This window comes from Erithacus rubecula (genome assembly GCF_903797595.1).
Source record: "Erithacus rubecula genome assembly, chromosome: 18".
Lineage (NCBI taxonomy): Eukaryota > Metazoa > Chordata > Aves > Passeriformes > Muscicapidae > Erithacus > Erithacus rubecula.
This window is the reverse complement of record NC_136670.1, coordinates 11,460,894-11,480,789: the sequence shown is the minus strand read 5'-3', so window position 1 is coordinate 11,480,789 and position 19,896 is coordinate 11,460,894. Positions and strand designations below refer to the sequence as shown.

Genomic DNA, 19,896 nt, shown 5'->3' with positions numbered 1-19,896 from the left:
GATCTGATAAGTTGTACTTCAGAAATTTGTTTTAGTGCAGCTGAACGTGAGAGAGTCCTGCAGGAGTCAGAGTTTAGATTGTATCTGTAAAATTGGAAAAAGACTTGAAAGTCAATTAGTTAAATTACCTTAGTATGATTTGGGATTTTTTTGTGGCAAAAAAACAAATGCAGCTTGGACGGCTGAAAAAAAGGGAAAGTGAAACATAAGTGATAAAAGGGACTTCCAAATCTGATAAGAGTGTCATTAAAATAGTATATACCATGCTGGTGCCTTCACTTCATGAAAGATTTGGAATTATTGGGAAGAACTTAGAAATAAAAGGAAGCCATAGGAGCTGTCCCAAGTGCAGAGGAGAGGTGTCCAGCTGTGGTTTTATGGCCACAGAGGTGCTGTGGGTGAAAGATGCCCAAAAACATGGGCATGAGCCTGACTTCCTTAACATTGAGACACTTTATTTGAAATAATTTGTTGGGAGAGAGAAGCTTCATTCAAGCAGTCTGAGGGAGGTAGGGGTTTATTTTTAAACTGTGTTTCAGTCCACCTGAAGATTCAGGTGTGTGTGCTCAGGGTGCCCACTGTGCCTTGGGCAGCACAAAGTCTGATGCACATGCTGCAAATTCTTCCCTTTTTATTTACTCTGAACATTATAAAGTGTTTGCAATTCTGTGTTGGTGTTTGAAGCCTTGAGACCTTTCAGCCTTGTGTCTGCTCACAGGCATCAGAGAGGTGGGGAAGTGTGGGGGTTGATTTTGGTTTTGGTTTTTTTCCCTTAAAATAATTCTGCTGCTTCTTTTGTCACTGTTTTCACTTCCTCCTGAAGCATCAAAGATTGGGCAGATTCTAAGATGTCAGAAGATCCTCTTTTGTGCCAGACTGTGCTTGATTCTTCTCAATTGGTGCAGATAAAGTTAGTTGAAGAGTTTGAGATAAGAAAGTCTTTCATTAGGGACTGCTAGGCTTGTTTCCATCTTCTCCTGCACGAGGTTTTCTTGACCTCCTTGGATCAGAACAGATTTTTTGTGATCAGTTCTCTGTCCTTGCAGGAGTCCTGAGTGCTCAATCTTACCTCACTTCAAATTGTGACTTTTGGAAATAATTGTTTAATTTGAAATTTCATCTCAGCACTAAAGCATATGGAGAAGCACAGTGGCTTGTGATAAACTGAAGTATTCAATTATCCTCTCTGACCTAAAATTCTACAAAATACTTATCAAAAATCTGTGTTTCCTGACTCTTCCATGCTGTTCCAAAGTGCTAGCCCAGGTCAAAGCTCTGGTTCTGAAGTCTGTTCTGTAGAGGAAATGTGTGTGGCTGCCTGGATTTAGTGCTACTCTGTGATTATGGATCTCTGTACTTTGAAAGAAACAAAAATTCACCTTGGTGTGGGTATTCAAATCAGCATAGGTATAGTTTGAGTGCATTAGTGTCTCCTAATGAAACCAAATATAGTTCTCTTCAATTCCATTCATTCTGGACCTTATCTCTCCTTCTGATATGTCTCACTAGTTGCCAAGCAACCTCAACAGTAGTTCTGCACATCCAGCAGCATTAAAAAAAAAAGTGAGTAGTTGTTGCTGAAAATAAGATGCCTTCTGACATGAATGAAGAGAGTTACAAGGGGAGGAAATGGGGAGTGGCAAGTTTGGAGCTGATGTTCTGAAAAAGCCAATAATATTTAGCACTTAAGTAGTGCTTTTTATTTTCCAAGCACTAATCAAGCAATCGTAAGATTATTAAATAAAGACTATTTTTTTCCTTTCAGTGAGTGATGCACAATTATGTTTATGCTTCCTAGAGCAGAAGGCAGGATTTAATCCCAAGAATGAAGGAGTTTAGTGTATGTATTTCTTTCTCTGACCTGTTTCTTCCCAAGTTTCTAGTTGGACTGCAGATTATCTGGAGGGTTTGGGAGGATTTTGTTTGTGTGTTTGCTGATACATAGCCAGCACTCTATATTTATTTCATGCAGATGCACCTGCAGTGTTTTAGGTTTCATTGAAATATTTATAACCTGCAAGGCCTTCCAAGTTAGAAGTATGAAAGATTGTGTGTAGGTCCTTTATTACTTGATAATGCTGTAATGCTTATAAAGCAATAAATAGAACTTTTATATTCTGTCTCCTGTGCAAAATGTAATCTAAGAAACAAGCATAGAAAAGGAGATCATAACAGAAGTGAAATCTGATTTGGGAAAATGATTCTGGTTTTAGGTTATTCAAAAGGAAAACTTTGTGTTTCATGTAGACTGACCAAAGCAATGTTACTGAGGATACACTTAACTTAGAAAGTATCTGAGTTAAGATTGCCATAATTTGAGTTCTTTTTAATTTAGGACATCATTGCCAAAGACTGCCTATATAAAAAGGTAATTTTAAATCCTTTAACTAACTCCTAAAAAGCAGTTCAAATTCAAGTGTGGGTTTTTTACAGCAGGTTCTGACACTGTGAACATTCACTTTCCCTGTCACAGCCTGCCTGGAATTACCAAGCTGTGTCTTGAGGAAACACCAGGGGACTGGGCTGTCCTACAAGTTCTGGTCCAGAGCACTGTTAGCCCCAGCCACAGTTCAGTCTTTTCCTTTCCACTCATTTTTTCCTGAAGATGATGGTCTTAGGAAGATGCTTATTCCATTTCTAGAAGAGAGTGGTAAAGAAGGGATGTGCTGCAAATGTGTAAGAAACTGGGATGTGTCAATTTATACCCAAAGTAGGAAGAGTTGTGAGTTACACCCTCTGTGTCTGTGGCACACAGATCCACGTGTTGGACATGCTCCAGTGAGGCTTTTTACACACATTTTTACAGGCTTTGTGCTCAGCCTGTGGTTCCACACTGCATCCCTACATGGGTGTTTTGGTGCTATTCAGGATAAAATGAACAAAACGAGGTAGGATTATTCAGGAGGAATTTGCTGTGTGATGCAGATAAACACAAAAAAAATGGAGTTTCAGTGTGCAAATCCACAGCTTATCCTTGCTAGGTGGCTTCCTGCTCTCCTGTTCCACAGAGGGAAAGGGGTTTTTACAGGCAGAGTGATGCTTGGAGCTGCTGCTAACAGAACATCCACACTTGGAATCAGTCTGTGTGTTCATCTGAATCACAGACCCAAAGGAGTGCCTGCCTGAGAGGAGCTGGGTTTTGCTCTCTGTGAGGGGTGGGGAATTGCTCTCCAGTTAGAGAATTTAAGTCAGCTGGTTGTCACTTTTAATGTGAGGACTAGAAACAATACTATATCATTCTAGGTTTAAGGATAAATTGAATTAAGGAAGGCATGCAAAATAACTATGCTTGCAAATGGTTAAAAAGCAAATGAAAAAACATCCTAGTGTTACGTAGTATTTTTACCACATTCAACTTGTAGGGGTTATTTGTGTTGGACTGAAATTTCTTTGACATTCTACAGCTAATAGAGGTAATTTAGAGATAAAAAAATAGTCTGTGTGAGTGATGCATATACAAAAACTGTTTGTGGTGGTGGTATTTTTATCCTCATCTTCTAAGAGAAGAAGACCAGTCCTAGTTCTTGCTTTTTTTGTAATGCATAAAATACATGAATTTTGGCAGCTGCCTCTTGCCTCTAGGCTTGTCAGTAGGTTTGTCCATGCAAGATGTGGGTAATTACTGTATGTGTGTGTATATATGTGTATGTGATGTGTTGGTTGCTGCACCAGTATTGCCATGTAAACTCAGTTGCCCTTTTATATATATATATATATGTGTGTGTATTCTCTGTATATCTAGTTTTAAAAGAGTAAATATTATAAACTGGTTGCTCAAGAGGAGCATGCTATAAAAGAAGTAATAAGCACATCAGTAAAAGTGTTGGAGGTAGTAATAAAACTGCACTATAATCCTTCCACCAATTTATTGAACTCTAGCTATAGTTGTCTATGACAACTGCTGCATGTTGGGCATTAACCCTTTGTAAGTAGCTGTATATGCAGTGATATTTAGTATGGCTTCACTGCCTGAAACTTCAGGTTTTCAAGCAAATGTGTCATCTAATTTGATAATACAGTTTGCTTGTTGGTTTCTTCATTTTATCCATCTTTCAATAAAATAGGACACCCAGTTACTTTGGGGAGAACATCTTTGTCACAAAATAAAAGTCCTTTTTGCAAAATGAAACTAAACTCATGACTTATTTTAGATTTGTCATCAGTATCTTTAATAATACTGCAAAAGGTGATAAACATTTAAAGATGGCCATCCCTGCTTCTTTGGAACACACAACTCCTGTGCCCTGTTGGGTGTCCAGGGGTGGTTCTGATTCCCAGAGCCATTTCCATGTGCTGAGTGTTCACCAAAAGCTGGACTGTGTCAGCTCAGGAGTGCAGCTGGCAATTTGGGTTGCAGGTGTATGATACTGTGAGATGAAATTATAAAGTATAAAATCATTATTTCTTATTAAATAGAAGAAGTCAGTCTTAGTCTAAGGTTTAAATTTTCTAAATTCTGTCTTCCAGAAGATGATTGTTTATATTTTAAATAGCCTAAAATTTCCTCAGACTGCTAAAGTGTGTTGGAAGTTTTTTTAACTCAGTTAAAAAAACTCAGTTAAAAATTTAACAGCTTTTTTAACTCAGTTGTTTGTTGCCTTGGCACAGGAGTTTCTCTATATCTAGTGAGTGTCCCTGAATTCCAAGAAGATGCTTAAAATGACAAGCAATTACGTTTGAAGTTTGGATCTCATGATGTCAATACAGATATGTAGTAAAATATTCCAGGGTGTGGTGATACTTAATCATTAATGATTGAGACTTGGGGCATTTCCTGAATATTAATGCTGGATATGAATGTTGATTGCCTACAGTGAAATTATCACCCAGATACTTCTTTTCTCCCTCTCTTTTTTTATTGATTGCTAATGCAGAAAGGATAAATGCAGAGCTAGGTTAGACAAATATTTGAAACACTCCTGAGGCACGATGCTCAAGACAGAACACTTGCACTACCTTCATACCTTGTGGATTTCATAATTACCAGGTGGTGTGAAAATGGTTATTTTTTTTTTTTTTCCCTCTAGTGACTTTATCTGTAGTTCCACAGCTCAGGATGTAAGTTGTCCACTGGGATTCCTTCCCTCAGGATCACTTGGTAGAGTTCAGCATTATCACAAGCTTCTGGTTTCAAATGATGAAGCTGATGTAGAATTTTCTCTAATTGTGTAAGTTTAACTGCCACTAAGGGTAAACTGATACGATGCCACACCTTGGATGTACTTTAATACTTAATCTGCCCCTTAGGAAAGGATTGACTAGCTCATGTCAGTGCAGTGCTTTATAAAAAAAACCTTACTCATAAAAATGTTTATGGCGAGGTTTGCATTAATATTTTTAGAGAAATACAGCCTTTTGCTGCCAACACCAACTGTTAATAACCTACTAAAATACATAGCTTAAACTTTTATAAATGTGTTTGGAACACACAGCATGTGCCATTGGTTATGTTGTGTTCTGTAAGTCTCAACTCCTTCTCATTATCTGATTTCCAGGTAGTAAATTCGTTGGGCATTTCTGCATATTGTTTGCATGTGTTGAAAATACACTCTTGTACCTGGTGGGAATAAACTTGCTTTATCTTTCTGTGAAACTTTTCTCAGTGAAAGAGGTTTTTCAATCCTATGTGTTAAATATTTGGAAAGCTTTGTTGATGATTACTACAGCAGAGTCCATTCTCCCTTCTCTTCCAGTAGTTGGGTAAACTCCCAGTAGCTTACTCATGGCTAAGAAACAGCTTCTCTTATTTAAATTAGAAAATGTTTTGTGTACTCTGTTTTATGTATCTCATCAATAATATATTTTAGAATGTTGTAGATACTGATGATTCACCAAATTCTTTTAATCAAATCTGTGGTACTAAGCACACATTTTCTGTAACATAGTGGCATCTGGTCTGCTGAAATTTCTAGGAAGAGAATTTCTAAGAATCAGTGCAACACTAGTTTAGACCAGTGGTTTGTGTAGTCCAGTATTATGTGCCAGAAATGGCACTTGGGGAGGATTAGGGAAAAAGAAATTCACTGAGTCTTCTTCAAGTTCTGTCACTGCCACTTCAGAAACTCCAAGAAGCAAAATTCATAACAAGTTTTGAAATCTTGTTGAGTATGTGTCTGTTTTCTTAAAAATCCCTAGTGCTTGAATAATATTTAAAAAAAAAAATCTTCATTTTCCTTTGAAGTTTCAAGCTTTCCTTTGTTTCAGACAGAAAGCAAATCCAATGAAACAGTAGTTTTGGCTGGTTGAATACATCTGCATTAGCTGGGTGCCACTGAGGTCAGATTCAGGTAGAACCAAAATTCTCAGAGCTTTGGCTTTGGTTTTGTTGAAGCCAAGGCAGCAGCTGGTTGGATCAATAATTGTGCCCAAGCAATATTGTTTAAGTAATTTGCAGTGTTATACACACTCTCTTGAGATTGTTTTCTTCAGCTGTGTGTAATTTTCTCATTCAAATAATATTACTTGTATTTAAAGAACCATATTTTGTGAAAGTAATTGGACAATTCTGACAAGGTGCTGTATATTCTAACTGATGAGCTAAGTATCAGCAAGTAATTTCTCACATAACTTTTGGCCTAACATTCTCATTCATTGCATACTGTCAGCATGAACTGTGTCTTTTACTTTTTTGTTATCATTTAGAAATGTCAGGTCAGGGCCAGGACATGATAATTGTGCCATTGTCACAGTTTGACTTAAATTACAACAATATAACTTCCCTTTTATCAGGGGAAGTGAAAATAAATGTGCTTATTCAGGTATCATTAATTTCCAATTTTAAACTCAGTAAAAAAGTCATTCTTCTTACAGGTTGAGTTCAAATACATGTAGATATTAAATACAGTAAAGTGAAAGTTTCTTCACATTGTGACTTCCAGACTGTTTAATAAGATCTGTTTGGAATTTTTCCAGGTAATTTATGTTGGATTAGGGAAGGCTCTAGTTTGGATGCAGAATTTGTTTGTCCAAAACATCCATGAACCATTCTGGTTCTAAATAGTACCTTCCTGGTTAAATAAACTCCCTTGATAGTAGAGGTGGGGATCCTTGGAACTCCAGAATCATGGTGGAGTGTGGCTTAATGGGCAAATACACTATCTAGGTACAGGAACTGTGTATTGTGTTTTCAGATTTATTTCTACAACTCCTCTGTATCAAAGGAAGATTTTTTCCTACTTAATCCAAGGCAAAATTATTTCAGAAGTAGCAAGAGAGAAATTTGTTTCTCTCAATAAATTGACTTCACCTTTTCAGTAACTAGATGTCTAGAAAAGAGTAGATTTTTTTTTATGTCTTTTAGTTGACAGTGTATTCTAAAGTCAGGCCAGCAAGAGCATCAGGTATACACTGTTGCCTGAAACAATATTCCCTGACACTGGTTGAAGAATTTTGCTAATGGGTTTAATGTGGTGCTGACGGTGTCTGTGCTTGGAAGGAAGTGAGGGTATTTTTGTTGTTGTTGCCTGGTAATATTTGGTGTTTACTTACAAATACTTTTCTTATATCATCTTCACTTCTGGTAGTGCAAAACTTTTAATAACTGGAAAAGAAATTAAAATACCTTGTATCATATGAAATATAATTATAGAAATCGGTGTTGATGCTTTAAAGGCAGCTATTGCCTGATACTTGTTGATCTCTGGGCCACCAGGGATAATTAGTACAAAAATATCTGAATTTGGGCTTGTTACCAGTGTAGTTGTACATTTTGAAACTGATGGTTTTGGTGTGAAGTTGGTTTTGGAGAATTTCTTTACTCAAAAATTTGATTCTTTGAGCTTTTGCCTTATGTGTCCATTTTCCAGTGTTGGCTTTGAAATTCAGCGTGGTTCATCTCTTTTGCCTGGCAAGTTGGTTATAAACAATTTCTATGTTACTTCTGGGCTGTTAAGAGAATAACTTTGTTTGTCTAAGTGTGTCAGGGTTTCTGTGTGTAAATACACTGGAACTTTACTGAGCAGATGAGAAAAGTACAGTAGCAGCCCCAGTTTTCATTCAGCTTTGCTGAGTTTAATTTATCTGTACTTAGAGACTGCCTTTCTCAAGATCATAATTTATTGATGTGATTTTTAAATCCTGTTACTTTGGAGGACTAAATCAGAGAAAACTTCTTCAGAACATGAAAGTGGCCAAAAACACTGGCAATTGCACAAGTAAGGTGCAATGGAAAACTCCTCTTTTAATTTTACAGTTTCAGGAGACATTAGTGTTGTTTGTAACAACAGGGGATTTGAAAACTTAGGGAAACACATGCTTCCTTGACTTCTTTGTCTAAACCAGTAATCACAGAAGTTTCTCATGAGCTGTGTAGGAAATATGAATACTTTGATTATTCACTTAACAGATATGAACTCTACCTTTTTCTTTTACATCGAGGGCAGCCTTAACTTGATCTGAATGACCTTTGCTGTAAGCAAGCCAATGTTACTGTACCTCAGAGCTTTAGGGCTGGAACGTGCTAATCCACAGGGGAAAGTTTTGTGTTCCCTCCCAGCGATGTTCCAGGAGGTGCTGGAGCAGCTTTGGTGTCTGCAGAGGGCTCAGCAGCCCCAGTGACATGAGGAGACCTTTCATAAGAAAAAGCAGGTGGTGCTTTACACCAACAAGCTTTTTAGTGCTGAAATCTTTTTTTAGAACGATGCTAAGACTTGTGCAAGATGTTCCCTGCTGGATTCCCTGTGGTGGGTGTTGTGTGGTGCTCACAGCAGTGTTGCTTTTTCCTGGCTGGTCTGAGCACTCCAGCTATGGGGGGCATTCTGCCCCTGGCTCGTGCCACCTTCAGATTTGGCACACTCTTGTCTCAGTAAAAATTTAATAGTAAAATCAGTGGTATGGGAGATGCAAAGTAAATAGCAGTGGAGTCAGGTTACTTGAGACTCTGTATGCAGGAGTTTTGATTTTCTGATCCAAGAAAATTTTCAGTGGAAGTGAAGTTTCAGTGGACTAACTCACACCAAATTTTGCTTGTTTTAATTCTCGTGGTCTCATGTCATAATATGCTTGCATCTTGCTACATAGATATTAATAAGCAGTTGTGTGGCTGTGGCATTAACAAACCTTTATAATCATGAGGCTGGGCATTGATGTGTGGAGCTCCATGTGAGCTGTAATCAGGGGTATCAGAGCTGAAGGGTTTGTTTCTGGTGGATGTTGGTAGGTTTGCTCTGTTGAGGATTACCTGCTCTGACACTTGTGTCAGAGGTAAGGGAAGATCAATTAACAGTGAGTGGGACTGGAAAAATGTTTTAAAACCACCCTGACTGTAGAAGAAACAGCTTTGAATTCCAGTTTGGAACAGATTTGAAGTGTATCTGTGTCTGAATGTGGAGTAACAGCTCTGATTAACCAGTGGATTGCTGGAATCTGTGAGGACACACTGAGGCTCTCAAGATAAAGCAAATTCCTTGTTTTAAAGATGGCACAATGTGGCAAAAGCATTGGACATATTCATGTGAAATAAAGAAAAACCTTAGCTGGGTGTTGTGTGTGATGCTGAGGATTCCACTCAGAGACAAGCACAGACATGTTTTGCTTTTGCCTGAAGTGCAGCTTTGACCTCCTGAAGGTTTTCTTGAAGAAAAGCTTACTTCTGTCATAGTTACTCTGATCTGCCTTTTGCAGACACAGTCACTTTGCCTCCTTTCCCTTCTCAACAAGGATTCCAAGCTTGTGGATCACACAGTACTGCACATGTGAAGTAGAACTACTAGAAGTCAAGGATAAACTCATTTATTATACAAAAATAACTGCAAAACACTTTTTTGATAAAAACCTTTTCAAGTGAGGAATTATCAAAATTATTATCAAATCTGTGAACAGTAGTAGACCTGCAAAATTTGTTTCTAGATGCACTGTTCTGATAAATTGACAATTCTGCAGTAATATAGTTTCAAAGCTTTTTTTTCTTTTGAATTGTGTTTAATGGATTTTTTAAGTTCTCTGATGGTATACTTCATTTGCCATAAAATCCATCTCATAAGTAGTAGTATATAATTTCCTTGCTCCAGGTATCTCAGAATGCATTGTCCACACAGAAAATATCTGTTTTTGTGTTTTCTGCTGTTTGTTTACCAACAGGTAAAAAAACTCAACCAATCCAACAAAAAACCAAGAAGAAAATAATCTCTCCTTTCTCAAATTGTTCCATTCTTCCCTTTCTTAGCAAATTATTTTATGAGACTTGGTTGTGGAACCATATTAAGATAAAACAAAATTAAGAATCTTCTAGTGAATGGTTTAGAGTTCAAGTAGGTCACCACTGATTTAGAGAAGTTATCCTAGCTAGAAATTGGCAGAGCAGGTGTAGGGTGTTTCTTTTTCATGTTCTTAATGTTGGCTTTAAGAAATACTTCAAAGAAATCCTAATTTTACTTAAAGACACGTATTTGCAGCACCTTATATCTGTACAGAACAGGCATGTGCACAGCTTTGAATATCAGAAATAAATGTTAGACAGGGGTTACTGCACTGTTGAACCTGTTGCAATTGGACATGTGTGACACAGGTAGGAAAGGTTGTAGTAGTGATCTTTGCAGACTGCAGCCAGAGGCATCTTATTTAAAAGTGTTACTAGTAGCTAAATTTTTGGTGTACTTAACTAATCTCCCTATTTCAAAGCAAAGTGTGATGGGCAGAGGTGACTCAGAAGTGTTAGAGAAAAAAGAAGGGCAAAATAAAAATTTGTGGTCATCTTGTACATGAAAACCCTCATCATATTTTATCTTCAAAGGCTGTGGAAGAACTTACATCTCTGAGTTTACATAAGCATAGCTGAGTTCAACTTATGGTAAATTTAACTCTCAAAGCATTTATAACTTAATTGTTCAGTGGGAGAATGCTGTATTTTCTCCATGTAACATAGGCCATGCAGCATTCTTAAAGGTTCTGGGCAATCTGGCCCCCATCCATCACAGTACTTAAACCATGAGTAGCCCTATTAAAGTTGATAGAATTACTCATGTGCTTAAAATTAAACATGTGCTTAAGTGCTTTGATGGATTAGAGCCAAAGTTGTCAGCACCTTGCTTTGTTGTGTGCTGTGTTACACCTGCCTCTCCCTGCCCTGGCCTGGGTCTTCAAGGGACACATTTTCAGATTTGCTCATTCCACTACTTAGCTGCTCTGTGTCCTAAAATTGCAGTTTATGTGCACAGCCATGGTAAATTCATACAAGTCTGGAAGTATAAATACTCAGCTCAAACTGTTGAAATCTGTCAGGCTTTGACAAATTTCACAAGATTTTTTTCTGGATGTTTCAGAGGCAACTTTATGCTAAGTCTTTACATGGAAACGTAATATCTGTAATGTTTTCAGAAAACTATCTTTCTACTGAAATTTGTATTTTAATAAAATGTACAGTGGAAATCACCACTTAGGTGTGACAGCACATTCTTAAGAATGACTTCTTAAGAACTTCAAAGTCCCAAAAATGGAGATCAGTAAGGGCTGTTCTAGTTTCTGCTGATAATGCTGAGTCTGTAATTCTTTAAGGCATATGAGGAAAGTTGCATAAGCCTGACAGTTCTTTATCTTTGAAGATAACTCTGGAAATCTTCCTTAATTCAGACTTTGTCCGTGGTTAAAATTCTGGGTTTAACAGCTGTGAAAGGAAAGACTTGATTCAGTGAAAGCACTTGAACACTGCTGTGAGAAAGTGTGGTGAACAAAGAACTTAATGTTAATATCTCTCTTAAGTGTTAACTTTCAGTGACAGCTGCATAGTTTAGTAAACAGTTCCTTTGTTCCTGTTCAAATCGTTCCCCCTGATTTTTTGGGTCTGCATCACCTCCCTTAACTGCTTTCCTGTTCAGATTGTCATTCAGAACTTATGAGCTACCAATATTAAATCCTACAGCATTTGCAGAATGTTAAGGGTTTGGGTCATTGAGAGTTTAATGGAATTTTTCAGCTGTACCGGGGGGAAATGGTGAAATACATTAGGTAATTGCTTTTTATTTGAGTGAGGCAAAAAACCTTGCCTTTTGTCACTGCCAGAGGCAGCCACCTTCCAGATCATCTGTCTACAATATCACATGCCAGAAGTGTTTCAAATGATAACAGAGATCATAACCACTAAAAAAAAAAAAAAATCAGGGGATTCTCAGGACCAACCATTTTCCACCTGTCCCATCAGTGTCTTCCCTGCTGCATTGCATCCTGCTTTGGCTGGTCTGTGTTTGCACTTACTTGGCATCCACTGTTCCAGCCATTTTTATTTTAGGGCTTCTTTCCATTTAATATTGGCACTTGGCCAGCTGTGTACTTTTTCAGCTTTAAGTAGCACTGAGGTCATCAGCCATTATAGGAGCTATTCCTCTCATTCTTGTGCACAAACCCCTGAACAGCTCTGGGGTGTGATTGCCTTCTCTTCAAAAGCTTCATACCCAGTCCTGGCTGAAGAAGTTACTGGAATGCAGGCATCTGCAAAACAGTTTTAGAGCCAAGGACAGTCACCAAATTGATGTTTCAAAGGTTGGACAAAAATGCTTTGAAAGTGAGAGCTAAGGTGAGAGCAGGAACCCCCCCACGAGGCTGCTGTTACCTGCCTGTGTGTGAAAGCAGAGGATGAGGTGATGCCCAGCAAATGGCCCAGAGTTAACAGCAGGTGCTGTTCATCCACGTGCATGCAGTGCCTGGGCACTCTACACTCCCACAATAGTATTTTTTCTGGGCATGCAGAGATCCAGGAGAAGCCAGGAGCTTGGTCCTGCTCTGAGGATTGGCTGTGCAATCAGCCAGCCTGGAACAGCAGAGGGGACATCCCGAGAGGTGTCCTGTGCTGTGTTTCAGTGCTGCTGCACAGCTGGGCAGAAGTGTTTAAAAAGATGTGATGGGCAATAGACACTTCCTTTATTCTGTGTTAATAATGGCCACATTCACAATACTTAAATAAATAATTAAAAAGGTCTCAGCTTCCTGACAGCAGTTTGATTGTCTGAAGTTGTGATTGTACCACGCAAGATGATTCAGCAATTTGACTTCGAGTCCTCCCGTTCCTGCCGGTTCTGAGGTGTCCTTCTGGACCAGAAAGGAATCACAGCATCCTCTGAAGACTCTACAGCCTTGTTAATTATTGTATCCAGTGTCTAGAGAGAATGCTCAGCTTCTGAGGACACCTTTTAGTGCAATGTGCTTTAATTACCTGCACTAAGAGCAAGAAAATGACACCGGTGTGTTCCCCTCTGAGTGCCTGGGGAGCTACAGGCAGGGTTTGCAATTTACAGAGGTGTTTAATTGCACAGCAGGAACTAAAGGGCCTTTGTCAAGCTTGAACATCACAGAGCTCTTTGTGAACAATTCTATTTTCATCCCTTACCTAAACTATTGCTAGTTAATTAGTTGAGGTAAATGGAGCAGGATAAGCAGAGTTATGCTTCTTAATATTGTGTCTGTGATGGTCTCTTTGTGCCACTAACAGGTATAAAGGGACTGTAAACCAGTTAAACTGGTTTTATGTAGGAATTTGCAAAGCTGAAGGGGAGCCTCAAGGTGGCTTAGAGCCAGAATAGCATCTCTGTGCCACATCCACCTGGGCAGGTGCTGTGAGCCACGTGCGTGCTGCCAGTCCTGAACTTCATCAGGAGCAAAGTCTGCCCCAGCCAGTCTGCATCAGGATATCCACAGAGGCAGAATAAAGTTACCCTTTAACCTTTGCACTCTGGGTATCACAGGGAGCACAGATAAAATAAACCTAAAAATGGAGTTTATTACGTTTATATTCAGGGATACCTTTTTTAGGGTTTGATATCATTTCTTTGTGGTACCATTCCCAAAGATAAGAAACAAGTCACATCTCAGCCCCTAACACTGATCAAAAATAACAAGATTCCTGTTTTCATGAGATGTGGTGTGGGTTTTTTAATCAACACTTCACTAATTCGTCCTTCTTGACTTTTAACTTAGAGAAAGGTATCTGTGCTTGTATTTCTTATCATCTGTTCATGTGTTTATGGCTACAGAGTAAGATGTGCATGTTACTCATGGAGAGAAATATTGCAGTGTATTAAAACAAGGAGTGGCAAAGCAACTTAGAGTGCTTTTCACAATCTTTAAAAGGGTACTTGTGGAAGCCCTTTTTGTATTTTTGTATCATCTACTCCATACATTGTATCACATATTGTGTGAGAAAGTGATTATGCTTCAGGGGATAATTGAACTAAGTTCTCCCAAACAATTTAGGTTACAGTTAGATCTGTCCACCGTAATAAATTTTTAACTGTGTCTTTAATTCAAAGTATATAATGACAGAATTATTCAGCCTGTTGCGTTTTTCTTTCTTCTAAAAGGTGTTACTTATTTACTGAGAAAGCAAATAGTTTATCCTCATAGGTGTTCTTTTTTGTGATATTATTTCCTCTCACAGATCTCTGGTAGCTGAATGATGCAGGTGTTGATACCTGAATTTTGGAGAAGTTCAACAAAGAATTTTCCAAGTGAAGTAGGTGTTGGTGTAGGAGGAAGATCTTCAACCACTGTGTGGTCAGAGTTGCCAGCACACACTGACTGTAAAGTGCTTTTTAGGGTGCATTGTGTCAGCCTTCTGTGCCTTGGGTACCATTTCATTTTACCAGGTGATGACCAAGAACAAAGTATTAACGTGGTTAGAAAATCTCTTTCAGCTCCACTGCAAGTGAGGACCCAATAAATCTCATTTCTGTTATAAGATGTGCAGAGTTCCTGCCCATGGCACTGCAAGGGTTTGTCCTTTCTGGGATTGAACTGTACAAAACAGAAAAATCTCTTTGAAGTTGGCAGAACTACTGAGGTGTCTCAGCAGTGTGATATAAATGGTGTTGAGTTTGCAGAAGATATGTAGTGGGTTTTGCTATTGCACTTTAGTAGTTTTGTCTGTAAAATTGGTACTTTGTCACAGGTGTAAGATGAATTATTTCAGCTTCGCTCTGAATACTCTAGGCAACTATTTTTCCCCAATTTCAAGTGTCTCTAACTTGGCCTCTGCCCTCTTTGCTGTTCTAGCTATTATATTTTGAGGTAATTGCCATGTTCTGTTAGAAATAACCCAGGCTAAAACAAATTTATCTTTTAGTTGAATTGTAAAGTACTGCAGGATTTTTGTAGCAAAACCTTAATTGAATTTCCTTTCTCATGGTCTTGTGTCTGAAGATCTTGACTGCACAGCTCTGTTTCTCTGAGGTGGATTGGCAGGTAGTGCTCTTAGTTTCCATAAGGTTCAGTAAATAAATTTTAATGCAGATTTTATGGAATATTTATTAAATCCATCAGCATGTTTCAATGCATCAAAGACACTTTATTTAGATGAATAGGCATGTTTAAATCCCACGTGCCTGTGAAGTGCATGACTGCCTGTCAAAGAACTGAGTTGTGTTTTAAAACAAAATGGATCTATTAAGTTTTCACTGGCTGTCAGGGTGTAATTGATGAGCTTTTGAAGGTGAGCAGAAGGGGACAGCCCGTGGCTGCTTCCCTGGGCACTCACATTTGCTGGCAAAACCTGAAAAAGCAGGGATGTGCACCTGTGTGAAACACAACTGTGTCATTTTCTACCATCAAAAGTCAGAGGCAGATGAATTGCTTTGTGAGATTTCCATTCTGGCTCTTCCACTTGCAAATTGACTCATTAACTGCAGTGCTTTGCCTGGGGAAGGGAAGCCTTGCCCTGCTGCAGTTGTTGTGTCAGCAGGTTCAAGAGTCAGTGAAGTTTGACTGCTTCAGAAATAAAGGTAATTTATGCATTACACCAGTCCCTGAAGGTGATGGAGGCTGGGCTGTTTACAGCCTTGTAAAGGAGACAAAGCCTCTGTATTAACACTGTGTGACTGCATTTTAATATGCCCTATTAAAGTCTATATATTCTCCAGAGCTGCAAAACTCTGCAAGGTTTCCTAATGTGTATGCACTGACCAAAGAATTCAAATTTGTTTCCTTTTAGGAATTAGATTAATGTCCCATCATCCCTGTCCATCCATCTGTGCCCTCCCCCTCCTAATTCTTTGTCATATTTTGTGAGAATTAATTTCAGCATCCATTTTGAAAATTATTTTTCTACCTGGGAGATGCAGAAGGTTTAAGGGTGAACCGAATCTTTGTTCTCTGGAATGTTCTTTTTAAACTCTTAAGTATTTTTTCCAAGTAATGGTAATTTCTATTATCTGTAAAATAAACCAGAAATTAACATTAAAATTAAATTAGTTTGCTTTCTGATAATCTGTTTGTTAATATGTTCTTTGCATGCAATTTTATAAACTTTGAGTAAAAATGTTGCCTTTTTAATAGTAAAACTCAACCACAGGTAGAAAAGTTATTTACTATATACTGATTAGGCTGGTTTTCAAGGAATATTTGATTTTTCTGACCTTTGATGTCATTCTGATTTAATGTTACTTGAATTAAAATGTCATCTTTTTTTATAGTTCCAAAAATAGACTTTATTAGTTTTCCTGAAAGCTATGTGCAGCTTTTCTTTGGCCCATTTAAATATTGAAAACAGCAGGATTTGAGATTTTTCTTCTAATCCTCAACTAATAGAGTTTAATGCTTTGTTTGGCCTACCTTGCACAGTCTAAGCAAAAGTTTTAAACAAGATTAAAAATATGACCTTATTAACCCATGACATCTAAAGATACAGAACAGGCTTGCAGAGACATCAGTCACTGCAGAGCCAGGAGAGCATTGGTGCCATTCCCAAACTACTCAGGATGTTCCAGAGGAAAACATTTTGGCAGCCCAGCTTTTTTTTTCATTTGTAGTTTTGTGCCAGCTCCTGGGAAAAAGGAAGATAAAAGGAAAGAACCTAAGATGAATATTCAGTCTTTGTGGTTGTGGAAAATAGAAGTTTGAGTACTTGTGGAAATTTGAGGTGCGACCTGACTGGGTTTCTTTAAAAAAAAAGGATTATTTAGCAGAACAATGGGATGTTGCTTTTGTGTGCTTCACCTCATTAGTCCCTGAGAAAAGTGGATGTCACCTTTTTGGATTTCTTTGGTTTTTTGTTGAGAAGTTAAGAGTTGTTTGTAAGCTACTGTTGGATGGGTGATTGATGAACATGCTGAGTTCCAGAAGAATAAACTGTCTCATTGTCATGGAAAGTTTATGTCTAGTAAACATTACAAAACACAAAATGCTGTGATACATTCACTGCTGTGTAATAGGATTCCTTGTTTACTGGGCAGGCTATAGGGCCATGGCAACACCACCAGAAATAGGAACTGTGAGTATCCTTGTTGTAAAGATGATGATGGTCATCAAGCACTTTGTTAATTGCTGCAGGTTAACGTTTCTCCATATTCATTATCACTTAGTAGTGAGAGGATCAGCCAAGAGGTGTAAATGTGGAAGTTTGACTGAAATCTTTAATTAAAATAATGAGGTTTATTGTATGGCATGGAAGAGTCAGGTCAATGTGCACCTCATTGATGCTTTGAGACAGTTAATAGCAAGTGTTCCAGGGAAAAGAGGATAAAGAGAGTTTGCTTATGAACAATTCAAACTCCCTAAACTTCTCTTTTTCTACTAATACTCCAAACCATAGCAAAATAACTGCTAATTCATAAAAATAAAACCTTGCTTTGCTTTCTGCCAGTCAGTTGCCCTTTTGATCTAAACAGGGCAGAGTCTGGATTAATAAGTTCAAGATCCAGCTGAAATTTGGAGGCAGAGTAAAAGCCAGACAAATTGCTTACACTGTCATTGATAAACACTTCCTGCTTTCATATCATTATTTACATCTTTTTAATAATTAAGCATGATTTTTAAAAACTGAAAGTGGATGGTGGTTTTGCAACCATATGTGCACTGCTGAAAAACAGAATATTTGTGCAGCCTGAGTTGTGGTTGTGGAATGGAGAGTTTGTCAAGACCTGGGCAATAGGAAACATTGCAGTTAGAAGGAAGAGAGTGAAAAGCCCTCAGTATTTTTCTCTCTTATCCTGTCTAATTTGTTTTCCTTAATTTGGTGCTTTTGGTCTTTCTTGGCTCACTGCCTTGTTCTCATCAGCAGTACCAAATCTCTGAAGCAAAAAACTGATAATCTTCAGGAGTGAGTTGGTCTGTAGGTAGGTAAAGAAGTCTAGGAAACTACAGAATTTTCATCTGATTACTGATCATTCAATTCTCTCTGTGCATCAAACTGCACTGACCTTCCTGTCCCTTCCCCAAACTTCTGAGGACATGTGGTCAGTGAGGAGCTGATGTTTCAGGATAATCACATTTGTGTTTGTTGTTGTGCTGCTGATTCAGAGCTGTTCCCTGCACAGCAAAGTCATCCTGAACACGATGGTTTGGTGCTGCTGTTCCCTCTGGAAGAGCAGCCCTGGCATTGCAGCTGTGCTGTCACAGCTGGGGATGCCCAAGCACATCCTCCCCACCTCTGGCTAACAGCCAGGATAGTGAGGCTGGCATGGTGGCTTTTCAAAAAATACATTAATTTTTTATTTGATAGCCAAAATTCCCACCACTCCTGGATGTCTGTGTTAGCCTATCATTGAAGTGCTTTTATTTTTTTCCCTGCTGTTCTGCATTCTTGATTGGTGACTGCGCTTTCAGTTTCATTTTGGTTTTTGACTGTGAGTAATTATAGAAGGGAAAAAGTGATAAAAAACATTTTCAATATGATTATTGAATTAACTCTATAAAATGAGATTTTCAGGATGAGGTCTGTATGCTGAAAGTGTGAGTTACTATCTTTAAAAGGGTAAAAAAAAAGTCTCTGGGACACTGTGCTGGAAAATGTTAGTTTTCAAAATGAAAAAAAAATTAAAATGTTGATATAAATATTCCATAATCAAAGAGTCCTGCAAAAGCAGTTCACTGATGATTAAAAGGTCACTTAGACAGTTTAGCTGGCTTTTTTTAGTAATTGCATGGCTAACTTGGTTTACCTCAAAGTAATGATTTTATGCTGTGTATAGGAAGAAATCAGTAATGTGAAAAATTTTATCCTAGTGCTTTGCAATTAAGTTACAGTTTAGAGGCTCGATGCTAGTAGTGCTTTCAGGGTGCTAATTCCTGGTTATACCAAATGTTTGATCATGCATTTCATTGGATTGCACTATTTAGCATTGAAATTAGCTGTTGTCAGGTTTGACACAAAATGCAGTGCAAAGGAGCAGAGACAAGGGTTTGCACTGTCCTGCTCCTGCCTGTTGGGCTGGTGGATGTGCCTGCAGTTAATCCCAAATGATAGTGCTCATTCTGAGTGGTTTTCCAGCCTACTCCTCTGCCTGTAGTCAAGAGGTAATTTTATATACTTGGTTTAACCCTTTACTGTTCATGTTTCACATCCACACTGATTGAATGTCTTGTGTCAGGTTGAGTTCTCTGCTCTGGCTTGTTCTGCCAAGGCATCGTTTTTGTGCTTTAATTTTTTTGTCCTTTGAGGTTCTTTGGTCTCCTTTCATTTGTTTCTACTTTTAGTAACTGATCCTTTTTTCCTTTCTGTTTGTTTCCAGTGTATACTTTCCTAAAGAACTTTCACGTATGTCTAGTATTTTGCATTCAAATGAATCAAAACCTGTTTGATTCTGCAGAATGTCTTAGCCCCAGTATAAGACTGTAGTAAGTTTTTATTAAAGCATAATTAGACACTGATTTTTGGATGCAAATAGATGTTACTGTTTAAAATAGATGCAAGTAGATGTTACTGCTTAAGTAGAAAAGTTTCAAGATAGACTCGTTTAAATATCTACCAATACAGCTTTGATAGAATATTTTTCAAGTTCATGTTCTGTTTTAAAAAGCCATTCTGCTTTTTTGGCTTATAAATATAATGATGTATCTTTTTTATTACAGGGAGAAGAAAATGAAAATTCAGGATATTAAAAACAATATTAAAGAAGCTATAGAGGTAAACTTGTGCCCAATTGTTTTTTAACTATTCCAGGTGGCTATTTAGACCCTCTGCAATATTTTACTTGTGTT

The 19,896-nt window shown here is 38.0% G+C and overlaps 1 protein-coding gene across 4 annotated transcripts in view; it reads left to right on the top strand.

Annotated features, from left to right (window-relative positions):
• Window positions 1–19,896, top strand: part of GNAS (GNAS complex locus) — a 130,359-nt gene that overhangs the window by 61,564 nt on the left and 48,899 nt on the right. For all 4 annotated transcript variants that reach the window (XM_079321393.1, XM_079321394.1, XM_079321396.1 and 1 more), the window contains exon 3: window positions 19,768–19,822. In XM_079321393.1, coding sequence (XP_079177519.1) covers window positions 19,768–19,822 — 55 coding nt within the window. The remainder of the gene's footprint in view (window positions 1–19,767; window positions 19,823–19,896) is intronic.